The sequence below is a fragment of the Botrytis fragariae genome (genome assembly GCF_013461495.1).
Source record: "Botrytis fragariae strain BVB16 chromosome Unknown tig00000045, whole genome shotgun sequence".
Classification (NCBI taxonomy): Eukaryota; Fungi; Ascomycota; class Leotiomycetes; order Helotiales; family Sclerotiniaceae; genus Botrytis; species Botrytis fragariae.
Genome location: NW_023500991.1, coordinates 578,229 through 604,492, shown reverse-complemented (window position 1 = coordinate 604,492; position 26,264 = coordinate 578,229). Strand labels below are relative to the sequence as shown.

Genomic DNA, 26,264 nt, shown 5'->3' with positions numbered 1-26,264 from the left:
TTATTAAAAGCTATTAAAAGAAATCAACGCCTCTAAGCAATAATGTCTTAAAGAACACTGATAAGAAAGAAAATAAGAAGTTTCGGCGTATTTGATGGATGGTTTTATCTTAAGAAGAGGAAGGGCGGCTCCTGACGTCGACCTCGTGCACTGATATTGTCCGGGGCAAGATGGGAATCATACTTGACCGTACCCTCAGATCTTAAAGTCGCTACGGTTCCAATATATCAATAATGATCGGTGAATGTATTGGCCAACGGACCTTTGCCACTGTTGATGAAGATTCCCTACCGTAATGGTAGGTACTTTGAATGGTTCAGTGATGGGTTGTAGGTAGAAAGGGTTGATTTAGGTAGATAACCTAGGATGGATGTATGTGGGTTGCGAGGGCGAGTGATTCCGGGCGATATCCTTATCGATAAGAGGCCACTAAACTTCCTCGTGCGGGTATGGCTTACTGGTACTGACGTGGATTTATCCAAGTACACAGCATTGGCTGAATGATTGGATGCGGTTTCCTTGTCGAACCAATTATTATATTCTACATATGTTGGGATTCTACGAGGTATTTCTCCTGTGTTTTAGAGCCTACGAGATAATCATCATGCAGAGATTTCTGGGGTTTGTATATTGTAAGGGCACTCTTGTTCTATATTAGGTTTATAGAGAACTATACCTATGTTTTATATATAAAGCTAACCTCATGTGTTTTGTTAGTGTCCATATATGATCATATGATATGATCTGAGTCTCTTTGATGTTTGGGAAGAAGGTTTAGAAGGAGGGTCTGAATAGAAAAAGCTTTTGAAAGGGAGAAGGAAGAAAAGAGAGAGGAGGAAAAGTATTCTATACAAGGCGGGCTCTAAAACCTATATACAATGACTATATGTACAACGCACACCAGAATTGTTGTGATTCAAAGTGTAGAGCACAAATCGTACAAGTAGGATTACTATAGGTAGATAGTTCCATAATCACCCTCGTGCATGACTATAATGTATGAGGAAACCTTGGAACCTTGGAGCTATTTAACTTCCGTACAACTACACAATTGCGTGGCACTAGCTGAAATGGAACAAAAGCTTCGAAATAAGTTATTTTTATCTGGTTTCTATATGTGTGATTATAATGTTGAATTTCGACTTCCAGTCGAGGGTATCGTGACCCTCCTTAATCATGACCTAAATCGCCGTGTTGAATGCACATGCTTCCCTAACGCAAAACCCATCAACTCCGAAAAGGACAATTTTATCATCGGTCATTTTCAATTCAATCCTGAGCAGCCAACGGACCATCCCCATCTTCTCTGATTTTTCTCGCACTATCCTCATCATCTCCAAACTCCGTTACTATCCACAAACAAAATTGTTCCCATTCCACGCTCCATTCTTGCAATCTCTTCGCCCTCACACCGTTACCCATGGAAGCTTCCTTAACATCCTCTAACCATTTGCCAGCGCTTTGATCCTCGAACGCTGCCCATCTTACACTATTTTCAGCCAGCGAACCTAAGCCAGCAAGTCCAAGATTATCCCAGCCTTGCAGAGCTTGCCAGAAATCATGTGTCATACCATTAACATCCTGACCAAGAATCGAAGGGTCATCGTTACAGAGAGAGCAGGAAACGCCTCGTGCGAGAAGCGCTGGTAGAGGATGTGACATGATCGAAGCGCAAAGGCGAAGGACCTCGTTCGAGATTGGACAACTTTCCACGAGGATTTTCTTTTCCTTGACCAAATCAATCAATAAAGGATGCTTGTATAAGGAAAATCCATGACCAATGCGACGAGTTCCGAGTAGAACAGCATCGAAGAGGTTCTGATCAGTATCGCTGCCATCACCAAGACATTCTCCTGCATGAAAGAAGAAAGGTATTTCGACTCCTTCTTGCGCGCACTGTTTCTTGAACCAGAAAAGCTCTGGCAAAAGGTCTTTTAATGGTCTTCCAGCATCTTCTTGACCAACAAGATCATATCCGGATATGAGATCCGGATAAGTCATCTTGATTGTTAAACAAGCATCCATATCTTCTACGATCTTTCTTGTATCCAAAACTCGAAGACCAGTCCAAATCATCCTTGCTCCCCAGAATCCCTTACCCTCTTCTGATGCCTTAAACTTCTCGATTTCCTCCCCGAAAACTTTGAACATATTGCTGTATGTATCATCTGCTTTCTCTTGACCTTCACGATAGTAAAAAAATGTGAAAGCCAGTCGTAGATCAACCCATTTGACGCCATCAGCAAGTAAAGTCTGCATCATTCTCTTCATGAATGCCTTGAATATAGGCTCATAGAAGATGACTGTGTTCAAAATCGTAAAGACCGAAGAGAACTTTCTCCAAACTGCATCAACACCGTGATGATGTTCGATAGATTCAGTATCAGTAATAGTGCATCGACTTCGAAGCCAACGCAAGAATCCCTCTCGTCCACCTTCAGGAAAAGCGTCCGCAGCATCCTTCAAGGGCACAAAGCTGAATGGTTTATACCCCTCCTTCCAAATCTCTGCACCTTCTCCATCTCCCTTCTTCCTGAACCTAAACTTAACGGGGCCCGCCTCCCTATTTTCAGGCGAATCCAAAGCTCTATCACAGAAAATGCACATGCCCTCTGTTTTCAGCATTTCTTCAAACAAGAAATCATAGTCGACCATCGCATCCATATGCGCATGCAGAAGCGCGCCCTTAGGCATCTTCTTCACAATCTGCCATAATTTCGTCTTCTCCATCCTTTCCTTTGCCAGACTAAACATCATACCTGGATATATATTCTTCCCCGTTTCTTGCGCAACATGGTTCTCGAATTCTGAGGTCCACGTCGAGGCTTGTTCTTCGAGACGGATTCGGGAGACGATGTTGCAGGCTTCTTGCGCAAGAGGTGAGAGAGCGGATCTGAATGCATAATCTATTGTCAAAAATACAAGTCAGTGAGGAAATGATAGTATATAAGGACATTACGAACCACTGCGCTGCTGTTTTTCCTGGTCTATAAGTGCTTCTCTTCCACCAATGTACTTGTTAATGAACGGTTCATCTTTCGCAGGAAGACCAGCAGCTATTTCAGCATATTCATCGTCTGGTATTGTGGATGGCCATGGGAGGTCGCTGACTCTATTGGACATGATTGTAGAGCAATTTGACTTGACTGATGGATTGTTGACATATAAGAGCTTGATGATAGGAGAGGCAGAATAGCTAGGTAAGCTTGGGAAGTGGCTAACACAACTATTTGAGTATCTGAAAGCTCAAACAGTGGACACAAACTAATTTCTAATTATCTCCTCACTCCACTAACAAATCTTCAAATATCAATCTCAAATCACTTTGGTATAATGAATCGTCGCTAAAGATTACAGAATAGGTAGGTAGTTGGTGTTACACCAAAGCAGGAATGGGGGATGGCGGGGTCCTTCCGATAAGAGCGATAAGCATTTGGTAAGATTTTCTAAAATTACCCTTATCCCTTGATGAGTGGGAGCGAATTGGTTTGGCTACATATATGTTACGTATTGGTGTGACCTTCAAAAGTAGGATTAACGTTCTTATAATATTCTGAGGGTATTCATTCGAGCTCATTCATTATGGCTTTAAATTACCGAGTACGAAATGAATCCAATGCATCAAATATCACTGGTTCACTGGTAAGAACTAGTCGACCGCTTGAAGAGCCGAGTATTAGTTGAAGAAGATTTCTTAGTTGACCTACCGCAGCTCAGGTGTGCTGATGAAATATTAAGGGTGCTGCATACATTCTTTTGGAGTCCGCGGAAGTGGGAGGGCAGATACAAAAGGGAAATCTCACATTACCAGAGAATCCACAACAAGTTCGGTTATTCTTCTCCGGTCATCGAAAGCGTACTAAATATAAAGTCTGAGAGAACCATATTATATTATACCACACTCAGCTCTATAGCTCTAATTATACCATCCCAATCTTGGAATGCTTTAATGACGTGCTGTTCTCCCAATATTTCTGTCGCTGTATCCAGATGATCATCTATAACATACTCTTTGGCATGTTTTTGAGGGCCTGTCTCACTCCCAAATCGCCCAATACCTCCTCGGCTCCACCTAAGATAGCATCGAATTTGTACCTTTAAGATATTAGCAAGATGTTTTCCCAGTCAAAGCTTCCCATAGCATGGATACTCACGTTCTATGGAACATCTCAATGGTTCTTCCCATCCCACTCTGAGTAAGTGCACGTCCACCAAAAATCTGCACAGCTTCATCTGCACATTCATGAGCTGAGCGGGTAGCGAACATCTTAAGGAGACCAATTGGACCTGCGAGATGAGTCGCTTGTTGTTTGTATGGCATCAAGGTCATCTGATATGTGATATTCTCTAACCATGCTTGGTTCGCCTCACAGTGAGATATCATCTTAGCAAGCCTAGAAAGGTCAGTTGGGTGTTTCATCTGCACTTGAAGGAGCAAAACTTACTTTTGTCGGATGACTGGCTGATCAGTCAATTTCTTGCCAAATACCAATCGTTGATTACTCCACTTGATACACTCCTCTGTTGCTAGCCGCATCATGCGAGTGACACCACTAGCCATCATCCATCTTTCATGGTTGAAGTTACTAAGGATGACGTGGATACCCTTGTTCTCTACTCCCAAGAGATTCTCAACTGGTACCTTTACGTTATCGAAAGTGACATAGGCAGTTCCAGCTGTGGGTGAGTAGGAGGTTTTTATTGGTGTTGTCTCTACACCCTCACCTCTTTCAATCAATACGACAGACAGACCCTTATCTAGAGAGTTTGTTAGTAGGTGATTGAGCATGAGAAGTGATATATAATAGTACCTGTTTTAACACCAGTTACGAAGTAATCGCAAAAGACTCCGTTAGTGATCCATTTCTTAGTACCATTTACGATATAGTGTTTGCCATCTTTGGTTTTCTCTGCCGTTGTTCGAATACCTGCGACATCAGATCCGGCAAATGCTTCGGTAATAGCCAAACAAATTTTCTTCTTCCCACTAAATACCTCTGCGGCAATTTTGTTCTTCCATGCCTCATCGTTGGCGAATTGAAGAACTGCCGTCAGGGAAATGGTCATACCAGCCTGAGATTAAGTGTTAGCCATGCATTGAAATATAGAGTAGACTCTGCCTAAAAACATGGATTTATAACTAACCATATTACCGTCTTGAAATCCTCTTGCATTAGCGCGAACCATCTCCTGTCCAACGATCATGTCATGAAAATAATCGAACTCCTCCCCCTTCACTGCGCCATCCATAAGGTTAACACCATGTAAGTGTTTCCCTGGGCCCAGTCTCATATGTAAGATCCCCATCTTCGACATTCGATCAATCAAATGTTGTGGAATATGCGCCCCAGTTCTTTCACACTCCTGAGCAACAGGTGTCACATATTGATCCGTAAAAACTCTCATTGCCTTTTGCAACCTCCTATGACTTTCATTATAATAAGGACTCTTAAATTGTGGAGTTAACCATGTAGGTTCTCCGTATGGTACGACACTCAAATCCCCGACATTCTGTTCAATAACTTGCGATTTCTCGCCTTCAATTGTGCCAATACATAAATTCGAGTATTTTTGTAGGACTTCTTGTCGATGTAGGTTATAGAATGCTTCGGTTGCGTCTGTGCCGGCAACTTGTTTTAAGACGGATTCTCCTCCTGGGTGAGCATCGACGAATTCAGTGACATCGTAGACCTTGCTGTCGATTATAAACCAGAGAGATTCCTCGGTGTTATTTTTGGAGACTTCGTCTCGTGTGAGGGTGTGGTGAGGCATTGTAATGTGTTGGAGGTAAGTGAATGGATGATAGTATATAACTTCGGCGCGAGATAAGACAATAAATGAGAGAATAAGAGCATGAAAGGAGAAGAAAGGAGAGATACAGATTCAACATAACCTGGGGATCCGGAACCACTGGAACGCGTCGTGATTACTACTTGCAGTGGGGAATGTACCGAAACCTGGGGAACGGGGGCAAAATACCGAGGTTCAGTTAACCAATTAGCGTTCTCGAATTACTAGCATCTCCGGACTGCAATCCAAAGCTTTCGGATATTTGAATTGTACACTTCACTTGTGTGAATTCAATGTTTCTTCTCATCAATTCGTACTCTCGTCACTGGCGTCAGATAAGTACATTGCAATGAGGTGGGTAGTATTAGCTAGAGACACACCAAATTCAACCGTACTGCGGTATCGTCGTATATCCACAGAGCATTGCGTAAGTTTTACTCATACCTCACCAGGACGAAGTGTACAAATATGCACGTTTTCAACCCGAATAGAGGCTCACCGGAGAAACCACGAATTAGATATCAAATAAATTCATTGTTGTTGTTGTTGAAGGCCATCATAAGTCTATGAAAATGCTTTGTCCATTTCTGGCTGATGTCAAGTTCTAACTTTCTTCCAATTCTATTCTAATCATCACCTGCAGAAGGAGTAGGGAGTACATGTGGAATGTGTATTATAGTATCGCTTAGAAGATTAGTCCCTCATTTACAGATACTGTATAGCCCCGATGAGATTTTGCGGGGTATACTTACCTAAAGGTCGAAATCGAGAATTCTAGTCTTGATCATGGCAATCGACATATTCCTCTTCGAGACAACAACAAGGAAGCTGACGAAGTGCGAACGCGGAGAAGAAAGAAAGTACCTCGGATGAACCACTTAACCTACCAGGTTGTCTACCAGATCGACCAATCACATCTTGTGTATCGTATCCATAAAATCATCGCATCTGATGTGCATCTCTACTATTGGAATTTGAAATCTAGTGATTTCTATTTGCGTGTATTATACGTCCAGTTTGCACTCTAGATTCTCACTTCTGTTTTATTCTCGTGGCAATAGATGCCGGATAAAAGAAATGGATATAACTGCGACCCCAATGAAGTCATTCACTATTCAGATCTTGCTCAAATTGGAACAGTTTCCGATGCATACCAAGCCGGGGATTGGCCGAGTTCAGAGCAGTGGCTTTGGAGGGGCGCATCAATAGCTTCTTTACATGTTCCCCGCGTTCACTGAAAGAATATGGGGTATATAATTCTGATTCTGCCTGACAACCCTTCAAGATGATTCATTGATCGTTGCGGGAACGATATTTCAAGCTGAAGTGTCTGTCTTTGAAATTGAGCAATATGCATTTCCAGGGTATCACCACATGGCTCTTGATCTCTCTCACTGTGGCCCTGCCTGCTCCGGAGAGACGTCAATTGGCACCTATAGTTCAAATATCACATGCCAAAATCATCGGGTCCAGCACATCAGGAATTGACACATTCAAGGGAATTCCCTATGCTCAACCGCCCACGGGATCTCTCCGCTTGAAACCACCCAAAAGTATCATCAAAGACTTGGGAACTATCCAAGCAACCAATGTCCCCACAGCCTGTCCCCAAGGTTCCGCCTCCGGTCCTGTCGGCGAAGATTGTCTAACACTTAACATCCAACGCCCCTCAAACATCACCGGATACTCTAAACTCCCTGTGCTCTTCTGGATATATGGCGGCGCTTTCGTAGGCGGCTCCACTCAATCTTTCGATGCAACACAACTTCTTCAAACTTCCATTTCTAGTTCCCAGCCTTTCATCTACGTAGCTGTAAATTATCGTCTCGGAGGTTTTGGGTTCCTAGCCGGTTCCGAAATCCTCAACGATGGATCTTCTAATCTCGGCTTATTAGATCAGAGATTAGGTCTCCAATGGGTCGCCGACAACATCGCTTCTTTTGGAGGCGATCCCAATAAAGTCACCATATGGGGCGAATCCGCAGGTTCAATTTCAGTATTTGATCAAATGGCTCTTTATGGCGGCCAATACCATTACAAAAACAAGCCCCTATTTCGCGGCGCAATCATGGATTCCGGCTCCGTCACTCCCGCTCAAACAGTCGATAGTCCGCGCGCCCAAGCAGTATACGACCAAGTCGTGCTCGCGAGCGGCTGTCAAAATTCCACCCACACACTCAAATGTCTCCGCGCCCTTCCTTACGAAACGTTTCTCGCTGCAACCCTCACTCCCCCCTCCTACACATCCTACACTTCCCTCGCACTCTCCTATCTCCCACGCCCAGACCACAAAAACGGCGTTCTCCCCGCCTCCCCCGAAATCCTCGCTTCCCACGGCCAATTCGCCCCCGTCCCCTTCATAATCGGCGACCAAGAAGACGAAGGCACATATTTCGCTCTCGTCCAAACAAACCTCACCACCACCTCCCTCCTAACCAGCTACCTCCAAACCATCTTCTTCCCCTCCGCTCCCCCCTCCAAAATCGCCTCCCTAGTCGCCGCCTACCCCGACGACCCCTCCGCCGGCTCCCCCTTCAACACAGGCACAAACTGGAACATCTACCCGCAATACAAACGTCTGGCCGCCCTCCTCGGCGACATCGTCTTCACGCTTTCCCGCCGCCTCTTCCTAAACTACTCATCCCAGATCCACAAAACCGTAAAAATGTACTCCTACCTCTCAAGCTACGGCTACGGAACCCCCATTCTGGGCACCTTCCACGGAAGCGACATCGGTGTCGTCTACGGCCAATCCCTCGGGTTTCCCCAACAATCAATCCAAAAATACTATCTCAATTTCCTGCATACTCTCGATCCGAATCTCGGCGCGAATCATCAATATGCCCGCGGTGGTGATAATCACAATTCCCACCCCAGCACAAATACAACCGCAAATACAAATACAACGCAAACCCTCACCTGGCCCCCCTGGACCCCACAACAAAAACAACTTCTCAATTTCCAAGCCGCGCAGAATGTATTGATCACGGATGATTTTAGACAGACACAGTATGAAGTGATTAAGAGTGTAGTGGGGGTTTTGCATGTGTGAGCGAGGAATGAGACAGGTGTGCGAAGTGCGGGGTTGTTGATTTTGGGTATTTGGTTATGTTTACCAATGAAGAAGCGAAGGGAGAATAGGGATGACGAAGAGAATGGAGAAGAGAAGGGGGGATGCTTGTATACTGTATACTATATACACCACACTAATAGAGTGTTGGCATCACGGTGATATTTTGCGCATAGTAATGCCTAGACTACCGATAACCAGATAGGGAAAAGTATGTCGTTCTTAAAGCTTTATTTTCAATAGTGATATAACACTCCACCTCACTTGAGTACAGATGTTGCCAGCTTTTCTTGTAATTTATGTTGATTTGTTCGCTAAAATCTGTCTACAGATGTGTGAAGAGTAACAAACGTAAGTTGGTGAAACCTGCACCATGGTATATATATGCCTCGTCCCCAGTCCCATTGCCTTGTTCCCAATCCCTTACCAAACCCATTCATACCCCAATTTGTACGCTAAAAATCAGAGACTACCCAAACACCATCCATTTATCCACGCCGGGATTTCATAAAATCATAGTGTCCAAGCATATATCAACTAATTCTTCTCATCTTCGACCTCCGCTTCATGATTTTCCCATCTTCTCTTAACCATTCGGACCCATCTTCTCCTTCTCCATTCTCCCCTCCTACCAGCCCCGTCAACCTCACTCGCTTCCTCCCAACTAATCGGTACCCCTTTCTTCCCCCTCATACTTCCTAAATTACTAGTACTCCCCGTATCCATCACGCCTACAGGATCCTCCTCTTGCCCCTCGTACCTGATGTCATAAACCCATCTTTCGCCCTCTGTTTCCACCTCTACACCTGTAATAATCCTTTCTTCAACCCATTCCCTACTCCACAAATCCAATGCCCATTTCTTTTCGCTCCACTCCCAACCTCTTGGGCTCTTTACATCCTCGAAAAAGCGACATCCGATTGGCCGCCCAGTTTCAATTCGCATACTACTCATAGGATCATAAGGTGAGCTGCTGAATACAAAATGTTCCCACTCGCCTGCACGGGAAAGTTTTTGGAGCTCGAAGATTTCTACTTCGCGGGTTTCGGGAGAGGAATCGAGGATGATGTCATGAGAAATGAAGGTTTCGAGGCTAGTTTGGAGGGGTTTCGCGCGCGGTTGTACGACTGTCGTATGTGTTGTGATCATTTGGCGTTGAATGGTTGGATGACCGAGAGATGTGATGGTCCAGCCTATTGTGAGGAAGATAAAGCGCCATGGCATGAGATGAGAAGCGATGAACATAAACGCTGCTGTTACTACGAGGAAAAGAAACAGAGTAGATGACAGTGGTTCGTTGGAGAAATTTGTAGAGGGAGATATTAGGGCAATTACTGTGTCGTGGAGGCGAGAAAAATCTTCCATGCAGTTTTGGAGATCGCGCATGTTTCGGAAGAAATCCTTAGAAAGCTCTTTAACGGGTTTGACAACTGGCGCCGGAGCTATTGGTGGGCCTGTTGTCGAATATGTGAACGAGTCTGTAGTTATAGTTGTAGGAGGTGCGGGGTGACGAGCAATGAAAGAAGGTATGAGGATTGCGAGGAGAAGAACCGCTAATGGAAGAACGGTAAGAAGATATGGATCTAGGCAGACAAAAGTATATACTGCAAGAAATGAGAGAGTATGCGACCATTGTTTCCAGCTTAGTAGACGTATCACTTTGGCTTGGAAGACGAAAACCACTCCTATTCTTGCATTGAATCTTCTGAAATTATTCGACATGGTCGTTATGTTGAAAGCAGGTCTCTCAACAAAATTTGGAGGGGCAGTAGTCGCATCTTTTCCATTTTCGCCAAGGTCTTCAACTGGTATTACCTGTTGTAGTAATCTGTTGTAATCAGTAGAGTCCCAAGATGACAAACGTCGCAATATGGAATTCCGACGTACTTTTCAAGTAATCTATCTTGTACAGTTGCCGAAGTCTCCGAAGCTTTACTGTGTGCCTTTTTGAAATTTTCCTTCAACTCCGATTTGTGTCTTCTTAGTCTTTCTCGCGCCCCCTCTCTCTTAGATACTCCATTTGTATCTTCGGCATCGTCATCAAGGTCGTCTGTGTGATCGAATCTTATCACCGGGATAGAATCATCACGATTCGCAAACGCATTTGCCGTAAACTCATCCATCTTCTGAGACTTTTTGAAGTATTGGGCCTCTTCGCGGAAATTGAGGGGTTGTTTCTGAGTTGGGATTCCAACGATCCTTATAAAGATCAACGAGGGGGTGATCTATTCATAGAAGAAACGGTTCAGTCGCAGTGTTTCGTTTCTTTACTGATAATAAGGTTCCAGCCCATGTGGTGAGTGAATAACATGCTTCAAATTAATTGAAAAAGGATTCCAGTTGTGAAAATTTAGTTGAGGTTTGGCCAATTCTACAATGTTTGTCTACGAAGCTCAAACATCTTGGTGTTTGAAGTTGACGCGCTTAGCGATCGATGAACCTACCTGCGGAAAAAGAAGGCATGACGTTTTTGCCGCCGACCACCGACCACCGACCACCCGCAATTGGGCTGAAGGGGTTGAATTTCGGACTTGACTTAATTTCGACTAAATCGAAAAAATAAATTCCCTTCGTTCCGTCTTACCGTTGTAATAGACTTCTTATCCACGTAAGGAGCTATAATTTAAGTTTATTGGGTATGTATTGAAATACGGGATCAGTCCTTTTGCGATTCGGGAATCAATTGCAGATTCCCCAGAAATCACAGCAAATGGTCCTGGGATTGAGGAAAACGGCAATAAATAAGTATAAAACGCTGGTAATCCATGATCAAATTAACGGCTAGATGATACCGCTTATGCTGTTGTGTGACCCCTTTTTGCAAGCTCAAGCTATAAATTCTACATGAAGCAGTACAGTACCATGCTTTCGTTCGTACCGAAACATTTTGTGAGAGTACGAAGTGCAATACCAACCAGTATGTGCAGCATCATATCATGGCTTCAGACCCAAGTCAGTTTTGGTCGTTGAAACATGGTTTTAGCCTTGATTAATCTTTTCACTGGGTAATCTTCTTATCATTCGGATTCTTTTTCTTACTCAAAACATTGCCTGCACGTGTCAGGGGCTCACAAACTAACAAGCAAGAAGAAAGGCAACTGGCTTGGTCTTACCTACCGACCTGTTAGTATTTGGTGACGGAAGCAGGTGATGCTTTGATGGATGAAAACAGCATCTTGGAAAAAAGGGGTGTGACATCCTGTTTGCATTGTTGTACATTCGCTATGCTTTAGGTGGATCTGTACCTCACAGAATTTGGTGTCTAGATACTCCCTACATGCGATATACATTAGTGGAGGAATTAGTTGGTGTTGCCATGGTGTACAAAATTTGGAAGCCGAGTAGGGCAGAGACCTTCATGGAGCATAGTCTCCATAAGATTGCATATATGAGGAATAGGAATTTTCGAGAGGGGAGGAGAGGAAGAGGGCTCACTCGGCACAAATCCAGATGAGATTAAACTTTGGAGAAGAGGAAAGTCTGTTGTTTACTGGTAATCCAGCTTCCACTTGCGATATCGATTTGTGTACTAGATAGAATTAGATACCCAGATACTTTTGCCTAGGTATCAACTCACATACTGGGTACTCGAGCACTAACTGCAGAAACCCTACACTCATAATCTTACCAGCCCAATTTGCCGTGTATCAATTTGTATGCTGCGGAGCAGATAGATTGAGAAATCCATACGTCCCATCATTCACATAATATGCCTTCACGCCCAATAATCATCTTGGATCATTAGACATACCACGATATCGAGCACTCTTCAACCTTGACCTTCCCCCACCAGACCATCGATATTTGATGCTCGGTATATACTACATACAGATGACTCGCCCCCGTAAACAATCTATCCATCCATCCATCCATGGGTGTCCTCATCAATCAACGATATCATTATCAAATAATCCTTCCCTATAGCGAGGAAGCATTGAAAGCACTGACAGTGGTAATAAAGTTGTGATTGCATTGCTTGGGTCTCCTGGAAAGAGTTCGTCGTCTTGCAGAATTTGTGATTAGCTTTATTGATGGTCTCAAGATAGCTACAAAGAGAAGAAGATGTGAGGGGTGAGGGAGGCGTTGTTGTTCGAGGTGCAGACTCAAGAGTGAATGAGATAACAAGCCACCTTGACCGCCGAGATGATCAAAATTCATCACCGTACCTACTACGGCCTCTACCTTAACAAGTCGGGAGTATCTAGCATTCTAGTATTCTATTTAACCCGGACTACATTTGATTAGTTTGGGTCATTGAATGGATTTTGGACATTTCTTTCAATCTTGATAGGCTCAACATATTTAAGTGCACTCCATCTTACTCAGGTGTACCTTTGTTTCATTGGTTCGTTGATGGGATTTGGATGGTTTTGATGATTTTACGATTTCACGATTTTATTGTTGCATCTATGCCAATTTTGATAGGTTCGAAAGTCATCTCGTTACATGTGGTGTGGGAAAAAGAAAAGAGACTGCCCTTCCTGCGTACGTACTGTACATACTACTCGTACATACTACTCGTACATAAACATAACGGCACCAAAAGAAAAGGACCCCAGTCTTCTCGTCTTCTAGTCTTCTGGTCTTCTAGTCATCTAGTCATCTAGTCTTCCAGTCGCCCAGTCCTCCAGCCCATTCAGTCTCCAAGCACAGTCACCCACTCACTCACGCACTCACGCACTCACTCACTCACTCCATCCATCCAGAATCTAGATCCACTTTTTGTTTCTATAGGCAACGGAAAAGACCTTGACCATAAACCCCCAACCCTTACCACCCTGACTTCCCTGAGCCACCTCGAATCTCTAAAAGGTACGGGAAACATCAAGCTTTTATCCCATTCGCAGTACCAGTAACCAGTAACGGGAACGTACAGGTACAGGCTTGCAATCCATCCCCCAAATATTGTTCAACTTCTATTAGTCTATCTGCAGCCTCAAAAGAGACTGACTCTCTATACAATAAAAAAATACAACATCCACCGCTACCTTCATTTCACCACTAAACACAATCCACGAACCATTCCTCGAGATATATTCCAATCTTCGAATACAAAAAGAGGATACCATCAATTGACGCGCTTTATTTCTGTGGAGAAGGAAAAAAAAAAAGATCTTGACTCTCGAGAGACACTGATAGCTTTCCTCTACATTTGACTGGGTTACCATTTACAACGACTTCCCTGTTTACTAGTTATACCCTACGACGGCCATTTGAAATGAGATAGTCTATCGACAAACTCGGCCCTTAAACGGACTGAGCTCAAGGAAAAAGCAAAATCCTTTACTCGAGATTAATTTCTGTCGCTGGCTTCCCCCAGTGACTTTAGTTCCTTATTCATGATTCGGGAACAGAGGGCTCCTTCAGGTCCACGACCTGACCTTTCACCCACAAGACAGTAAGATTCACAACCTTCAAGAGGGGAGCCATTCGAGGCGCTCATATTCACTAACACTCTTAACAGAAGGATTTCTGAGAACTATCCTCCCAGTGTAGGCACCGGAGGTTCGCGTCTGATAGCTGGGACAGAGCCTACACTGCATGCTCCACAACGAAACAATCATACTTTATTTACATTTGGGGGTCACAACGACGATAATTCGACTTCTTACGACTTTTTGCCTTCTCCCAGTTTTGACGACCTGCAAACTAGCATCTCCAATGAACTACAGCTTACAGCACAATATCCGGCAACAGGTGGGGGAGATTCAATGCCGAGAGAGAAGCCTTCAATGGGGGAAATTAAAGCATCTATGAATAATGGGCGAGGTATAGGTTCTGCGCGTGGAGTGTCCGGACCACGACCCGCGAGAACCTCCTCTTTTCAACGTAGGCAGAGTGTGAGCAATCGTCAAGGTAGCATATCTTCAACAACTTCTTCAACTGCATCGGGGAATATGGACCCACCATCTGCTCCTCTAGCTGTTCGAACCCGACGAAATCAATATCCTCCGATATCTGGAAGTGCTGCCTCCAATGCGCCTGCTGCTAGGATACCGCGCAGATCTGTAGGAGGTGCTGAGTCGGATGGCTCGAGCAAGGCAGGGGCCACACAAAGACGACGTCCGAGTCTTGCTCCAAGTACATCATTACAATCTTTGTCGGATGCTGCCAATGCATCTGCAAGATTGAATCATACAGGGGTTCCAAGTTATATGGATGGAGCAAGAGGTACCACTGCCTCGAGAGCAGCTAAAACTAAATCATTGCAACCTCCGAGTAAAGGGCAACCCCAAGTTTCTGTCCAGCCTGGCACACCAGATCACAGTAGATCATCATCCCTTGCTGCAAAGTCACCAGGAAGGCCAAGCGTAACAGGAATACCTGCAACCACACCATCATCAACCTCGAAGCGGATGTCAGTCTTGCCAGGTACTTCCCATGCAAGTGGACTTGGGGCTAGAACTATCAGCCCTACGGATACTCGAAGAGCCAAACGATTATCGACTCATCAAGGAACTCCTACTGTTTCGCCAGGTACACCGCCAACTCCACAGCCTGACTCGTACCCGGCATTTACTCCTCGAGGGTCTTCAAGGTCCCCTTCAATGTTACCTCGAAAGGTGCCCACACCTTCATCATCTCGAACTACCCCGGATAGTAACCGTAAGTACAATTCTGCAATTTCAGCTGTGTCGAGTTCAAGCTGTAACACATCTCGAAATACTACAGGTTCCTTACAGCCTCGAGTGTCGTCACTTGCCCCCACAACATCAAGGTTACCAACACCTAAGTCGCGAAATGTTCATAGCTCAGCTGGTAATAATGAGGAGGAGGATGTTCCGCCAGTCCCTGCGATACCCAAAGCGTATGAATCCCCCAAAGATTCTCCTATCGAAACTCCATTTTTCGCCAAGAGGAAGTCAAGCATGCCGTTTGATGCTAGTAGTATTAACAGTACTTCAACAAATAGCATTTCTGGTAGGAACTCTGCACGTGAACCAACCAAGGTTGAACGAGAGCCAAAGAGATCGAGGCATGCGCCACCTAGCTCGAATTCAGATCTTGAACAGCAAAAGCAAAATACCACGACTCCGAAGAAAAAGAACCTTCAACCACTTCGTCTGCCGCCCTTGAATTTGTTACCATTAAGTGCTCCCACGGCTGCAAAAGCTGCCGCCATATCCAATCCTGAGCCCTTACCAAATGGTGCCATTACACCTCCGCCTAAGCGGACAAATACAAAGACCCCAAGTTCACCCATGACAGCTTCCAAGACCTCGTTCTTTTCCCGTCGTAACGAAGATAAATCGGAGCACCATATGCCTAAAATGCGGAGCAATAGTTCTATCCATCATAGACCTACGGAATCTTCGCAAGTATTTGGAAGTAACAGTGGGACAAAGCCCATACCTATAGCTAATAACCGACCACCGCCGCCTAGGGAAACCTCCCCATATCTATCCTCATCTCTTCCCAAGAATAACGCTGGCCAGCATCTCATGCCTCGGTCCAAAACTAGTGGCGATTTCACTACAATGGACACTTCGACGACTGAAAACAAGCCGGCTAGGTTGACTGGGCCACGTGCTTTGAAGGTGAATAGATTAGCTAAAACAGATACTCCTGCGGAAGTTTCAAGTCCGGAAGAACCCCCAACACCATCTTCAACAACTTCGTTGCGTAGAAAGTTGAGTCTTGGTTGGAAGCGATCTGGATCTAAGAACACGGCCAGCAATGCTCAAGCAACAGGCGGAAGAGAAGCCAATCAACCACCTCCTCCACCAAAACATGATAATATGCCACCACCTAGGTTGCCTGCTTCTGCTACCATGAATAATATGAGTAGCAATAGTAAAGAAATTCCTAGTCCTAGTCCCTCGGTCAAGTCAACCACTACTACTACTTATCTCAATTCCAGTCGAAGGAAGAGCTCAGTCTCGAGCCTTAATATGATCACAGGTCACGACAGAACAAAGAGTGATAGTTGGGGCTTAAATCGAAACAGTCCGAAGAAAGAGACATCAACTGACTCTATGGCTTCTGAGAGGAATATCCCGACCGCGACTTCCCGAACTACGTCTTCTGTTATGCATAGAATGCTCAATCCAAAGGCTTCTAGTACTAGTATCAGACATCAAGATCACTGGACAGCGGAATTGGACAAGGATGATCTTCTGGCGGAAGAGGAGATGAAGAAGCTCGGCAATAAACGAAAAGAAACAGAGACGGCAGCTCGCCAATTAGATGCTCTAAGAAAACGTGCTACTCCTAAGGATCGAGCCAACCCTCAACAGGCTCTCAAACTTGTCTCGCATCTCAACATCTACGAGAAAGGGGAAATTGTCGATTACAAGGACATTTACTTCTGTGGGACTTCTAGTGCAGCTAAACACGTTGGTCAGCTTCAATCCGATGCCGCTAATTTCGGGTATGATGATGAAAGAGGGGATTATCAAATCGCCACTGGAGATCATCTCTCATATCGTTATGAGATTATCGATGTTCTTGGTAAGGGAAGTTTTGGTCAAGTCGTAAGATGCATCGATCACAAGACTGGAGGATTAGTAGCTATTAAGATCATCCGGAACAAGAAGAGATTCCATCAGCAAGCCTTGGTAGAGGTTAATATCCTCCAAAAGTTGCGCGAATGGGTATGTAATTCCAAACACTTTGCTCAGTAACCAGCTAACAATTATAGGATCCTAAAAACAAGCACAGCATGGTCAACTTTGTTCAAAGCTTCTACTTCCGCGGTCATCTTTGTATCTCTACTGAACTTTTAGATATGAATCTCTATGAGCTTATCAAAGCTCATTCTTTCAGAGGTTTCTCGCTTAAGATCGTTCGACGATTTACAAAGCAAATGCTTAGCAGTTTGTTGCTTTTGAAATCAAAGAAGGTCATTCATTGTGATCTGAAACCCGAAAATATTCTCCTTGCACATCCTCTTCATTCGGAGATTAAGGTTATTGACTTTGGGTCAAGTTGTTTCGAGAACGAGAAGGTATATACATATATTCAATCCCGATTTTATCGATCGCCTGAAGTTATCCTTGGTATGACATATGGTATGCCGATAGACATGTGGAGTCTTGGATGTATCTTGGCGGAACTTTTTACTGGAGTGCCCATCTTTCCTGGTGAAAACGAACAGGAACAACTCGCCTGCATCATGGAAGTGTTCGGTCCACCGGAGAAGCATTTGATTGAGAAAAGTACTCGCAAAAAGCTTTTCTTTGATTCTCTAGGAAAGCCACGTCTCACGGTATCTTCAAAGGGACGCAGACGCCGACCATCCTCGAGATCTCTTCAGCAAACCATCAAGTGCGATGACGAAGTTTTCCTTGACTTCTTGGCACGTTGTCTTAGGTGGGATCCTGAAAAGCGTCTGAAGCCTGATGAAGCTGTTAGACATGAATTTATCACTGGTCAAAAGGCTACTCCTCCACCTCGTATTAATACTCGAATCGACTCACCAATAAAGCGACACAATACCACTGCTGCACCTGCTTCCAATAGACCCCTTCCAGAACCGCCTGCTTACAAGAGTGGTTCATCTGTTCGGCCACCCGCAGCTGGGACAAGTCCAAGTAAAGCTCTTCCGCCTCGAAGACAATCCAATGCCACAACATTGACTGGACCTCCTGGGCCAAAACGTACAAGTACTGGAACCGTGGCAATTTCTGGTGGTAGTAGCTTGCCCCGAGTCACACGAAGTGTAAGCTCGAAACAGGATTTAGCATCAGCGGGGGCATCGGCAGCGATGAGTAGTCGGCGAGCATTATAGAATATGTAATGTATGAAACGAAAAGTGTTGAGAATGAAAAAATCATTCATACCACTCACTGGGTACATAAGGAGCGGATTATACGAATAGACGAGTTTTTATTACTTTACTGCCATTTCTTCCTTTCCTTCGTTTAAAGTTGTCCTTTATTGCATAGCAGCGAGGTCGGCCGGAGCATTTTTCTTTTCTTATTTTTTTCTTGTCACATGTCTTTCCATGATGCATACCTACTGCGCAACAACTATACATACCTCATTCGTTTAAAAGCATAATGCGAATCGTATAACTCTAGCCGAAGCCTTTCATTTGATATACTGAAAGTTAATCAGGCGTTCTTGTGGCAGCAGGGCTGTAAGCTGGAACCATCTGGAGTATCCTTTTTGTGGGCGGACCGCGCATTCATTGATACGCATATAAACACTACTATAATTTAATTTGACGTCTTTCATTCACGAAATTATTTACTGGTAGTTTGGGAGTTTTTTTGAACTAAGAAAAGATGGGTTGGAGGGGGAGGTGGAGGTGGAGGAGAGGAAAAGATTTGTGGGGATGAGAAAGCTTGTTTGCAGGAAGGAGCTTAGTTGCATGTAGAGAGCTTGTTTGTATGGAGATTCTGGTCGTGGTGAATGCAATGCATTGCAAAAGGATGGAAGCGGGTGCGGATTGGAATTGAATTGAATGATAGGGAATTGATGAATAGCATTGCCATGAATAAGATGAACAAATTATGTATATTAATGTTTTGTACCTTTTTTTTTCCTCTGATGATGGTGATGACGGTGACGATTTCGATGTTTGTGTTGATGTTGCTGTTGAGTGGGTGTGGGTGTGGTTAGGGAGTTTGATAGATGAGGTGAGGGGGTCGACCTGGGGATAGACGGATGGTGGGTAAGGGACACGGAATAGATGGGTGGCCTGCTGGCTGTATTGTAGGCTGTGCTCTTGTCACTTGTGGCAGTTGAAAATGTAGAGTTGTAACGTAGCTCGTTGGGTGACTGGTTGGGTGCGTAGATGAATAAATGAATAGGTGGATTAAAAAAACTCTTAGTTTTTTTCTCATGTCATTGTGTTGTGTTGTGTTATGTTATATGGTCTTCGTTGTTGTTCTGTTATCATCACATATCTCGTCGTGTGTGTTGTGCCGTGTGGTTTGGGTATCGGTCTTGGTATTAGTATTGGGAGTATCTGCCATTCATTATATGCAAAATGTATATATGTATGCATGTACTTGTTGTGTTTTCGGTAGTAAAATATAGTGAGCGATACAGATTCTCTCCCAATACAATATTCACACAAGCCAGAAGCACACAATTGAAAGAATATAGAAGGTGACTTTTTGGTACTCTCACCGCATAAATAAATCTCATCCACTTTTCATTGGTATATCATATCATTGAGTTGTTAAACTATACCGCCTCCTCAATCCCCAATCACGTTCCATCTCACTTCCTCCCACGGCATTCATTCGCATATCCATTCATACTCCTAATCCTGCTTCCGCCCCAGTCCCATTTCCCTCTAGATTAAGAGAATACCCACTCAAATCGTTAAACCTTCTCATTCTCGTATAACCTGCTGCCAAAAAATCCAACATCCATCTTATCAATCCGTCATCCATAGAAATTATCATTAAGGAGAGTCGTCGACTCGTAAAGTCATAATATATCATGCGTATCCGTCGTAGGTGTGTATGTATGTCGTCCAAAACCATCGTCCAAAACTGTGTAAAAAATCGCCAAAAAGTCCTCCACCATCTTCATAAATACCATCGTCAAGAATAAGGAGTGTATCATATATTCGTTCCTAGTCTCTTCCACATGCTCATTTCATTCCGTTTCCTAAACATGAAGGCACTTAAAGGAACCAAGCAAGCACAACTCCCGCAGCTGCGAGACTTCCTGCACTGAGAATGTTAGCAGCACCCGTATACTCAGGTGCGCCAGTTCCAGTAGCGGTTTTAGTCGGTCCAACGGGTGTAGCAGTTGCGCTTCCGCCAGCACCTGATCCACCAGTTGTACCATTGTGGACTCCTGAGCTGCCAGCGCCAGATCCGCCACCTGATCCACCACCTGATCCACCACCTGAACCTCCTCCCGAGCCACCAGTTCCGACAGCGGTACTGACAGCGGTACCGGATGAGAAGATGACAGTGGTAAGACCTGATGATGGGTCGATAACAGGAGTTATAGAGACAGTAGGGGCTGTGATTAATGGAGGAATTACGATAGCAGTTGAGACTGTGGGTGAAGTGACAGATGAGATAATTACTGGAGTGGAGGTAGGACAGAAGGTTGTGGTGTAAGTCATGAGTTGGGTTGTTGAACCTTCAATAATCGTTGATGTACCGGTTGATGTTGTAGTTGTTGAACCGTTGAGAGATGAGGTAGCGGAGGGGTTTGGAATGGGTGTGCAGTTGGGGAGGGTGAATGTACCGTTGAAGTTGCCGGAGCCACCTTGGACGATACAGCTATGAGTTGTTAGTTGTGTGATGTTCAAAATCAAAAGTCAAAGATGAATGAGATGAGACAGTTTAAGCATGGTCGATGAGAGAGAAGGCGAAAGCTATAATATGAGATGAAAGAATGGGATATAGTAACATACTTCTTAGAACAAGCAGCATCACCACTCTCGTCACTAGTCTCCCAACATGGTGAATAGTTTACACCGTAAGGGAAGTATCCGGCAAGGTTATCATCACAGTTCCCCGGTTGACCAATGCCATTTGTACATCGAATGATGATAGGACTACCGAGAGAGGAACTTGCGCAGTAAGCACCATTGGCAATAGGGCACGAGAAGGTTCCGGTAGTCGAGTTACTGCAGTGATGTTAATTCAGTTGAGCCTGACGAACGAAGCGGAGATCTATGGTATTGATCTAGGGTCGGATGGGTAACTGACTAGGTAACTTGAGCACTGCTTATACCAGCGAGAGCAGCAATTCCTGCACTAAGAGTAGCGAACGACTTCATTGTTTCGATCTTTGATTCAGTATGTTATGATTTGATTATTGTTGTAACCAAAACTTCCATCCACAAGATATCGGAGTTGAGTTCCAAGAGTACTCGGTATTGTAGTAAGTGTTGAGTGTGAGACAAAAACGATTGTGCAGATGATTGGTGTTTTTGTTTATTTTGAAAATTAACGACAGACAGTAAGGTTTGATGCGACTATGCGCTGTTCTATGTTAATATCTCTTTCGGAAAGTGATATGTACGTGGATGTAAGAGGAGATAACAATCTCTTGGGGAAAGAGGGGGATTTCATTTTATATGTACATTGCGTGGGAGGCAAGAAGTAACTGCTGATCAACTTGACTGGCAGGTGTATATTACTCAAAATGGGAATACGGTAACTTTCCTCCTACTTTGAATGTATTTAGGCGGGACCAAGAGACGAGGCGCTCCTGCGTTTTTCCATCGTGTTGATTAATCCCCTGCAGGAAAGATGCGGGATTTCATGGGTCTTTCTGAGCAGAACAAACGGCAGGAAAGTAAGAAATGTCTTGTTAAGTAAGCATAGAAAAGAGATGGGCAAATAGTCAATCAGATGTCATCAAACATGATAATATCTCGCGAGTCAACGATTCCAAAAACTAAGCCTCACCCAAAACTCGGTACTTCCGACTGTAGGGCTAGGTTCCTCGTGCCTTTGTACCTTTTATGTCTCAGACATGAGGCTATTTCTAGCAAGACTCCTGTTTGCCCTCTCGTATCATGAATTCAATTTGTCTATATTGATTGAAAGAACAAGGAAGTTGAGAAAAGACACCGAGTTGTGCCGAAGATTCATCAATAGTGGCATGGTATAATGTAATGCCTCGTACTTGTCATCATTCCATTTATTGGATGCTGAATCGATCCATACCGGATGAGTTGGTTATACGGATCGATTCAAGCGATGAGCAGATGGAAATATACCTTGGCATTCTGATAACCCATTTGTTGGCAGGGTTGTACTGCATCTGGAGCGCACACAGTATCTGGCATTCTGAGAATTCTGTAGTGATGGTATTCAGAAAAAGATTGTCGGTCGCTTGAGCGAAAGGGAAGGAAAGAAAATCAACAGGTGGTACAATGTTTGCATGATGAAAGATAGTGGTGTGGCTGGATTGAAATATGTTTGGCTAGCCACGAGACTTTGATCCGCTTATTCATCGCGGGGTAGTTCTTGAAGTAGACTGAGAAATGGCGTGAGATAACAGTCGACATCAACATCAACATCATACCTCCATTTGCCCCCTTCGTTTCAATGAATTATATACATATTATATAATCTACAAGTCAAGAACTGTCTCAAATTTTTCTCTTTAAAAGGTACAACAACTACCTCCATTTCCAATCTTCGCATCTCAAATTAACATATTCCACGTTCTATTCTCACACAGAAAACAACCCCGGGTCCAACGACAAACACACTTTCGTAACATCGCCCCGAAAAGATCCCAGACCTCGTATTCAGAACTCTCGCCAACACCATGTACGATTCTACCATCATATTTACCTTTGATACCATTTGTCCATGGTAAGTCGTCTCCGTAAATCCTCTACATTCCTTCCTTTTCTATCCTTTTTTCATGATTCATTGCGATTATCACCATCAGCACATTGCATATGCGGGTGTTTATCCAAGCACATTTTGATGGAATACGAGATCAAGAAGAGTATGACTGATCGTGTTGGTCACAATTAGGACTTATCTTGCCAAGAAGAGGTAAGGATATTCAATATTTCATGGGAATATTATTGGAAGTCTGAGAATACGGATTACTAACTGCAGCAACGTTACTTAGATTGGATGAAGGTAAGAATTGGGCTTTTCTTCCATATTAGAAGTCGGTCGAAATGATACCCAAATATCCAAAATATGGGAGATGGATTGGGAAAGGATATCACTCACGTGATGATGATCAACGTCGTCTCCTCCTTTCCCCCGCCCCCACAATCACTCAGGTCCATACACCCATCTCCATCTACTAACAATCGCTACAGCACTCCGTATCGTCCGTTCAACAGATGCAGCTTCGAAAGTCAACTTCACCATCAAGTTTTCACCATATCAGTTATATCCCGGAGCCAGCAAAGAAGGCGAAGATAAACATGCTTGGTATCGCAAATCCCGTTACGGAGATTCTGAGGACAAGATGGAAATGTATATCAAGTTGATGACTGCATATGGAAAATCCGCAGGTATAGATTATAAATTCGGTGGTACAGTTGCCAATACCCTCGATGCTCACCGAGTTGTTCAACACTTCCAACAAGAAGATGTGAAAGGTGGTGGTCCGCAGACAGCGGATAAGATCGTCATGGCGTTGTACCGAATGTATTTCCAAGAGGAGAAACATCCTAGTAGTGAGGAGACATTACTTGCGGCTTGTAAGGAAGCGGGAGTGGACGAAGGAGAAGCAAAGAAGATCATTGAGGATGAATATGAGGGGTTGATGGATGTGAAGAATTTGATTAGAGAGGCAGAGGGGAATGGTGTGGACAGTGTACCGGTTGTTAGTGTTGAGGGTAAAAGGAGAGATATAACCTTGACTGGGGCACAGGAGGTTCATGAATATGTGAAGACGTTGGAGCAGATTGTCAAGGAGAGCGAGTAAATAGTTGATGGAGGTAGTTCTTTCGAGACAAGTTGTGTGATTTATCTTTCTTGGCTATGGAGCAATTTATTTAGGGCCCAGGAGAGATAGATGTAATGTGTGTCTAATCGTCGCTCTTGTCATTCATTTTTGTGTTTTGTTATTGATGTAATCTCGAAAAGTACTATCGTTGTGCGTTTTCATTTGCTTCGTATTGCATCAATTCTTTCTAACCTACTATTGTTCTACCTATACCGCAGAATTAGAAAAAATTGGTGGAATTGTTCAACTTGTTCCCTCTATCGTCCTTCTTCTTTCACCAAGCGTGCATCAGCTTCAAAATCCATAGCCCAGTGTTAAATGCTAGTAACCCGGAACTGCGATGTACACGTTCAATAAAAAGCTCTAAAAATCATAGGAAAGCTAGTATACCAAATTGGAAATGCTAAAATTATTCTCGTCCTTGAGGCAATGCTACTAAGATTTTACGAGAGTATGTATTGGTCAATTCGAAATCCGTCCTTTAAGATTTGTAAGGATTGGAATTGCCTATAGGACGATATTGGAATTGATCGAATCATGCTTGAAGAGCCTTAAATATGGAAGAAAGTCATGAAGTGACTAACACAAAGCTTTTATTCAGCGCTAGTCTCTGGGATCACATCAATTTCGTCTTTGGGAAGTTGTCAGCCAGTAACCGCTCCATCAGCATCTTTGAGATTTGGTAATACTGTGCCTTGGCTATTTTCGAAATATGACTGGAGTTTTCTATACAGTTTGAGGTGCATATGGAAATCTTAGTGAGCATCTAAAATTGAGTGTCTGAAACACCATCAGATCTGCAACAAAACAATACCTCGCTCGCTTACTTGAACCCAAATTCCAGCCTTGAAACTTGCGAACCCTCACAATTCTCTCGTCAACAGAAGATACAGAATCAACGATTTGCTATATCTTTGCGATTCTCTCGCGACGTACCATTTTTCCTTCTGGTTAAAATGGCTGTTATCTTTTTGAGGCGAATGATGTAATCGAAAGGGAGTAAACTTGATTTCGCAACCGAGTGTCAGGATAGCATCAGATGTGCAACAAGAGCAAGATACACCCCTATCCCCTCTAGCTTCAACTCAATCCTGCCGGTAAGAACACTTGGAAATCATAAAATCTCAGTTTACCTGCATCTCCACCGTCAAATACACGAGTTATCAAGTCAGCCTTTGAAGATTATCAAACTCTTGCTTCTTTTGAAGATTTCCATGTGTTTTTGAATACCGTTGGTATAAATCTAAATGTAAGAATAGGTTTGAAAAGGGACGTCTGGTTTGGCATTAGTCGTGCAACAAAACTCCGTGTTTGAATCAGGATGTTTGTTGCATATCTAGGATCGTGACATTTCTAGCTTTAATATCACCTCTCGGTATTACTAAGGTTGCTAGTAGCCTTTGTACTGATATTAGATATGTAGTAAATGATCTTTCATTCGTGTCTAAAGCTTTCTCAAAATATTGAAGAGTATGATTCGTGACTGACTTGGTGACTTGGTGAAAGGCGAAGCTGTCAACATAAACACTGATATCTGAATATGGCAGGAACGACTGGCTAATGTCAAATAAATTTACGCTGCACTTTCCTTAATAGTTGAATTGTAACTTGCAGGAAAGACCGAAGCAAGTTTTCTTTTAATTTTGCAGCTCATATATATCTACAGAATGATAAGTAGATGATTGACCCTTATATTTGCATCAGCATTGTTACTAAGTTTATTTTCTGGAAACTTCAGATCGAACAGTTTAGAATTACAATAGGCTTATTACACCACTCACTGTTCATTCAATTCTCTAACCTTTGGATCAAAGTCAGTATAGATTTCTTCCTACCGATTATTGTTATTGCAACACATTTCAACATGACGAAAGGACTGTATGGCATATTGAGAGTGATCTTCTATTGAACGAACGTACAGCAAAGCTTTTGGGTGTAGAATTTGTGTCAACTTCACCTCAACACTATTCGAGTAAGTATATTCACTTTTTTCCATCCTCATTATAATCTCAACTTCTACCTCTACTTCAGTCTTGAGAAACTCTAGAGT

General features: G+C 43.6%; 7 protein-coding genes across 7 annotated transcripts; 4 read left to right on the top strand and 3 right to left on the bottom strand.

The window, feature by feature from the left end:
• Positions 1-1,269: 1,269 nt before the first annotated feature.
• Positions 1,270-5,772, bottom strand: Bfra_003387 (putative adenosine deaminase family protein; the record flags this gene model as incomplete). Its single annotated transcript, XM_037333793.1, has 7 exons — positions 1,270-2,906; positions 2,964-3,146; positions 4,010-4,095; positions 4,155-4,394; positions 4,446-4,758; positions 4,812-5,073; positions 5,146-5,772. The coding sequence occupies 7 exons, from the start codon at positions 5,770-5,772 to the stop codon at positions 1,270-1,272; spliced, it is 3,348 nt and encodes a 1,115-aa protein (XP_037193880.1).
• Positions 5,773-7,141: 1,369 nt separating this feature from the next.
• Positions 7,142-8,842, top strand: Bfra_003386 (putative lipase 4 protein; the record flags this gene model as incomplete). Its single annotated transcript, XM_037333792.1, has 1 exon — positions 7,142-8,842. One exon carries the CDS (start codon positions 7,142-7,144, stop codon positions 8,840-8,842), a length of 1,701 nt encoding a protein of 566 aa, XP_037193879.1.
• Positions 8,843-9,397: 555 nt separating this feature from the next.
• On the bottom strand, positions 9,398-10,983 carry Bfra_003385 (putative peroxisomal pex24-like protein; the record flags this gene model as incomplete). Its single annotated transcript, XM_037333791.1, has 2 exons — positions 9,398-10,688; positions 10,748-10,983. The coding sequence occupies 2 exons, from the start codon at positions 10,981-10,983 to the stop codon at positions 9,398-9,400; spliced, it is 1,527 nt and encodes a 508-aa protein (XP_037193878.1).
• Positions 10,984-12,731: 1,748 nt separating this feature from the next.
• On the top strand, positions 12,732-13,047 carry Bfra_003384 (uncharacterized protein; the record flags this gene model as incomplete). Its single annotated transcript, XM_037333790.1, has 2 exons — positions 12,732-12,812; positions 12,907-13,047. The coding sequence occupies 2 exons, from the start codon at positions 12,732-12,734 to the stop codon at positions 13,045-13,047; spliced, it is 222 nt and encodes a 73-aa protein (XP_037193877.1).
• A 1,152-nt stretch (positions 13,048-14,199) lies between these two features.
• Positions 14,200-18,590, top strand: Bfra_003383 (putative dual specificity protein kinase pom1 protein; the record flags this gene model as incomplete). Its single annotated transcript, XM_037333789.1, has 3 exons — positions 14,200-14,258; positions 14,325-17,454; positions 17,502-18,590. 3 exons carry the CDS (start codon positions 14,200-14,202, stop codon positions 18,588-18,590), a joined length of 4,278 nt encoding a protein of 1,425 aa, XP_037193876.1.
• Positions 18,591-20,444: 1,854 nt separating this feature from the next.
• Bfra_003382 (uncharacterized protein) lies at positions 20,445-21,560 on the bottom strand (the record flags this gene model as incomplete). The annotated part of the gene is made up of 3 exons (XM_037333788.1): positions 20,445-21,057; positions 21,192-21,407; positions 21,490-21,560. 3 exons carry the CDS (start codon positions 21,558-21,560, stop codon positions 20,445-20,447), a joined length of 900 nt encoding a protein of 299 aa, XP_037193875.1.
• A 1,669-nt stretch (positions 21,561-23,229) lies between these two features.
• On the top strand, positions 23,230-24,193 carry Bfra_003381 (putative dsba oxidoreductase protein; the record flags this gene model as incomplete). The annotated part of the gene is made up of 2 exons (XM_037333787.1): positions 23,230-23,251; positions 23,580-24,193. The coding sequence occupies 2 exons, from the start codon at positions 23,230-23,232 to the stop codon at positions 24,191-24,193; spliced, it is 636 nt and encodes a 211-aa protein (XP_037193874.1).
• Between the last annotated feature and the right edge of the window lie 2,071 nt (positions 24,194-26,264).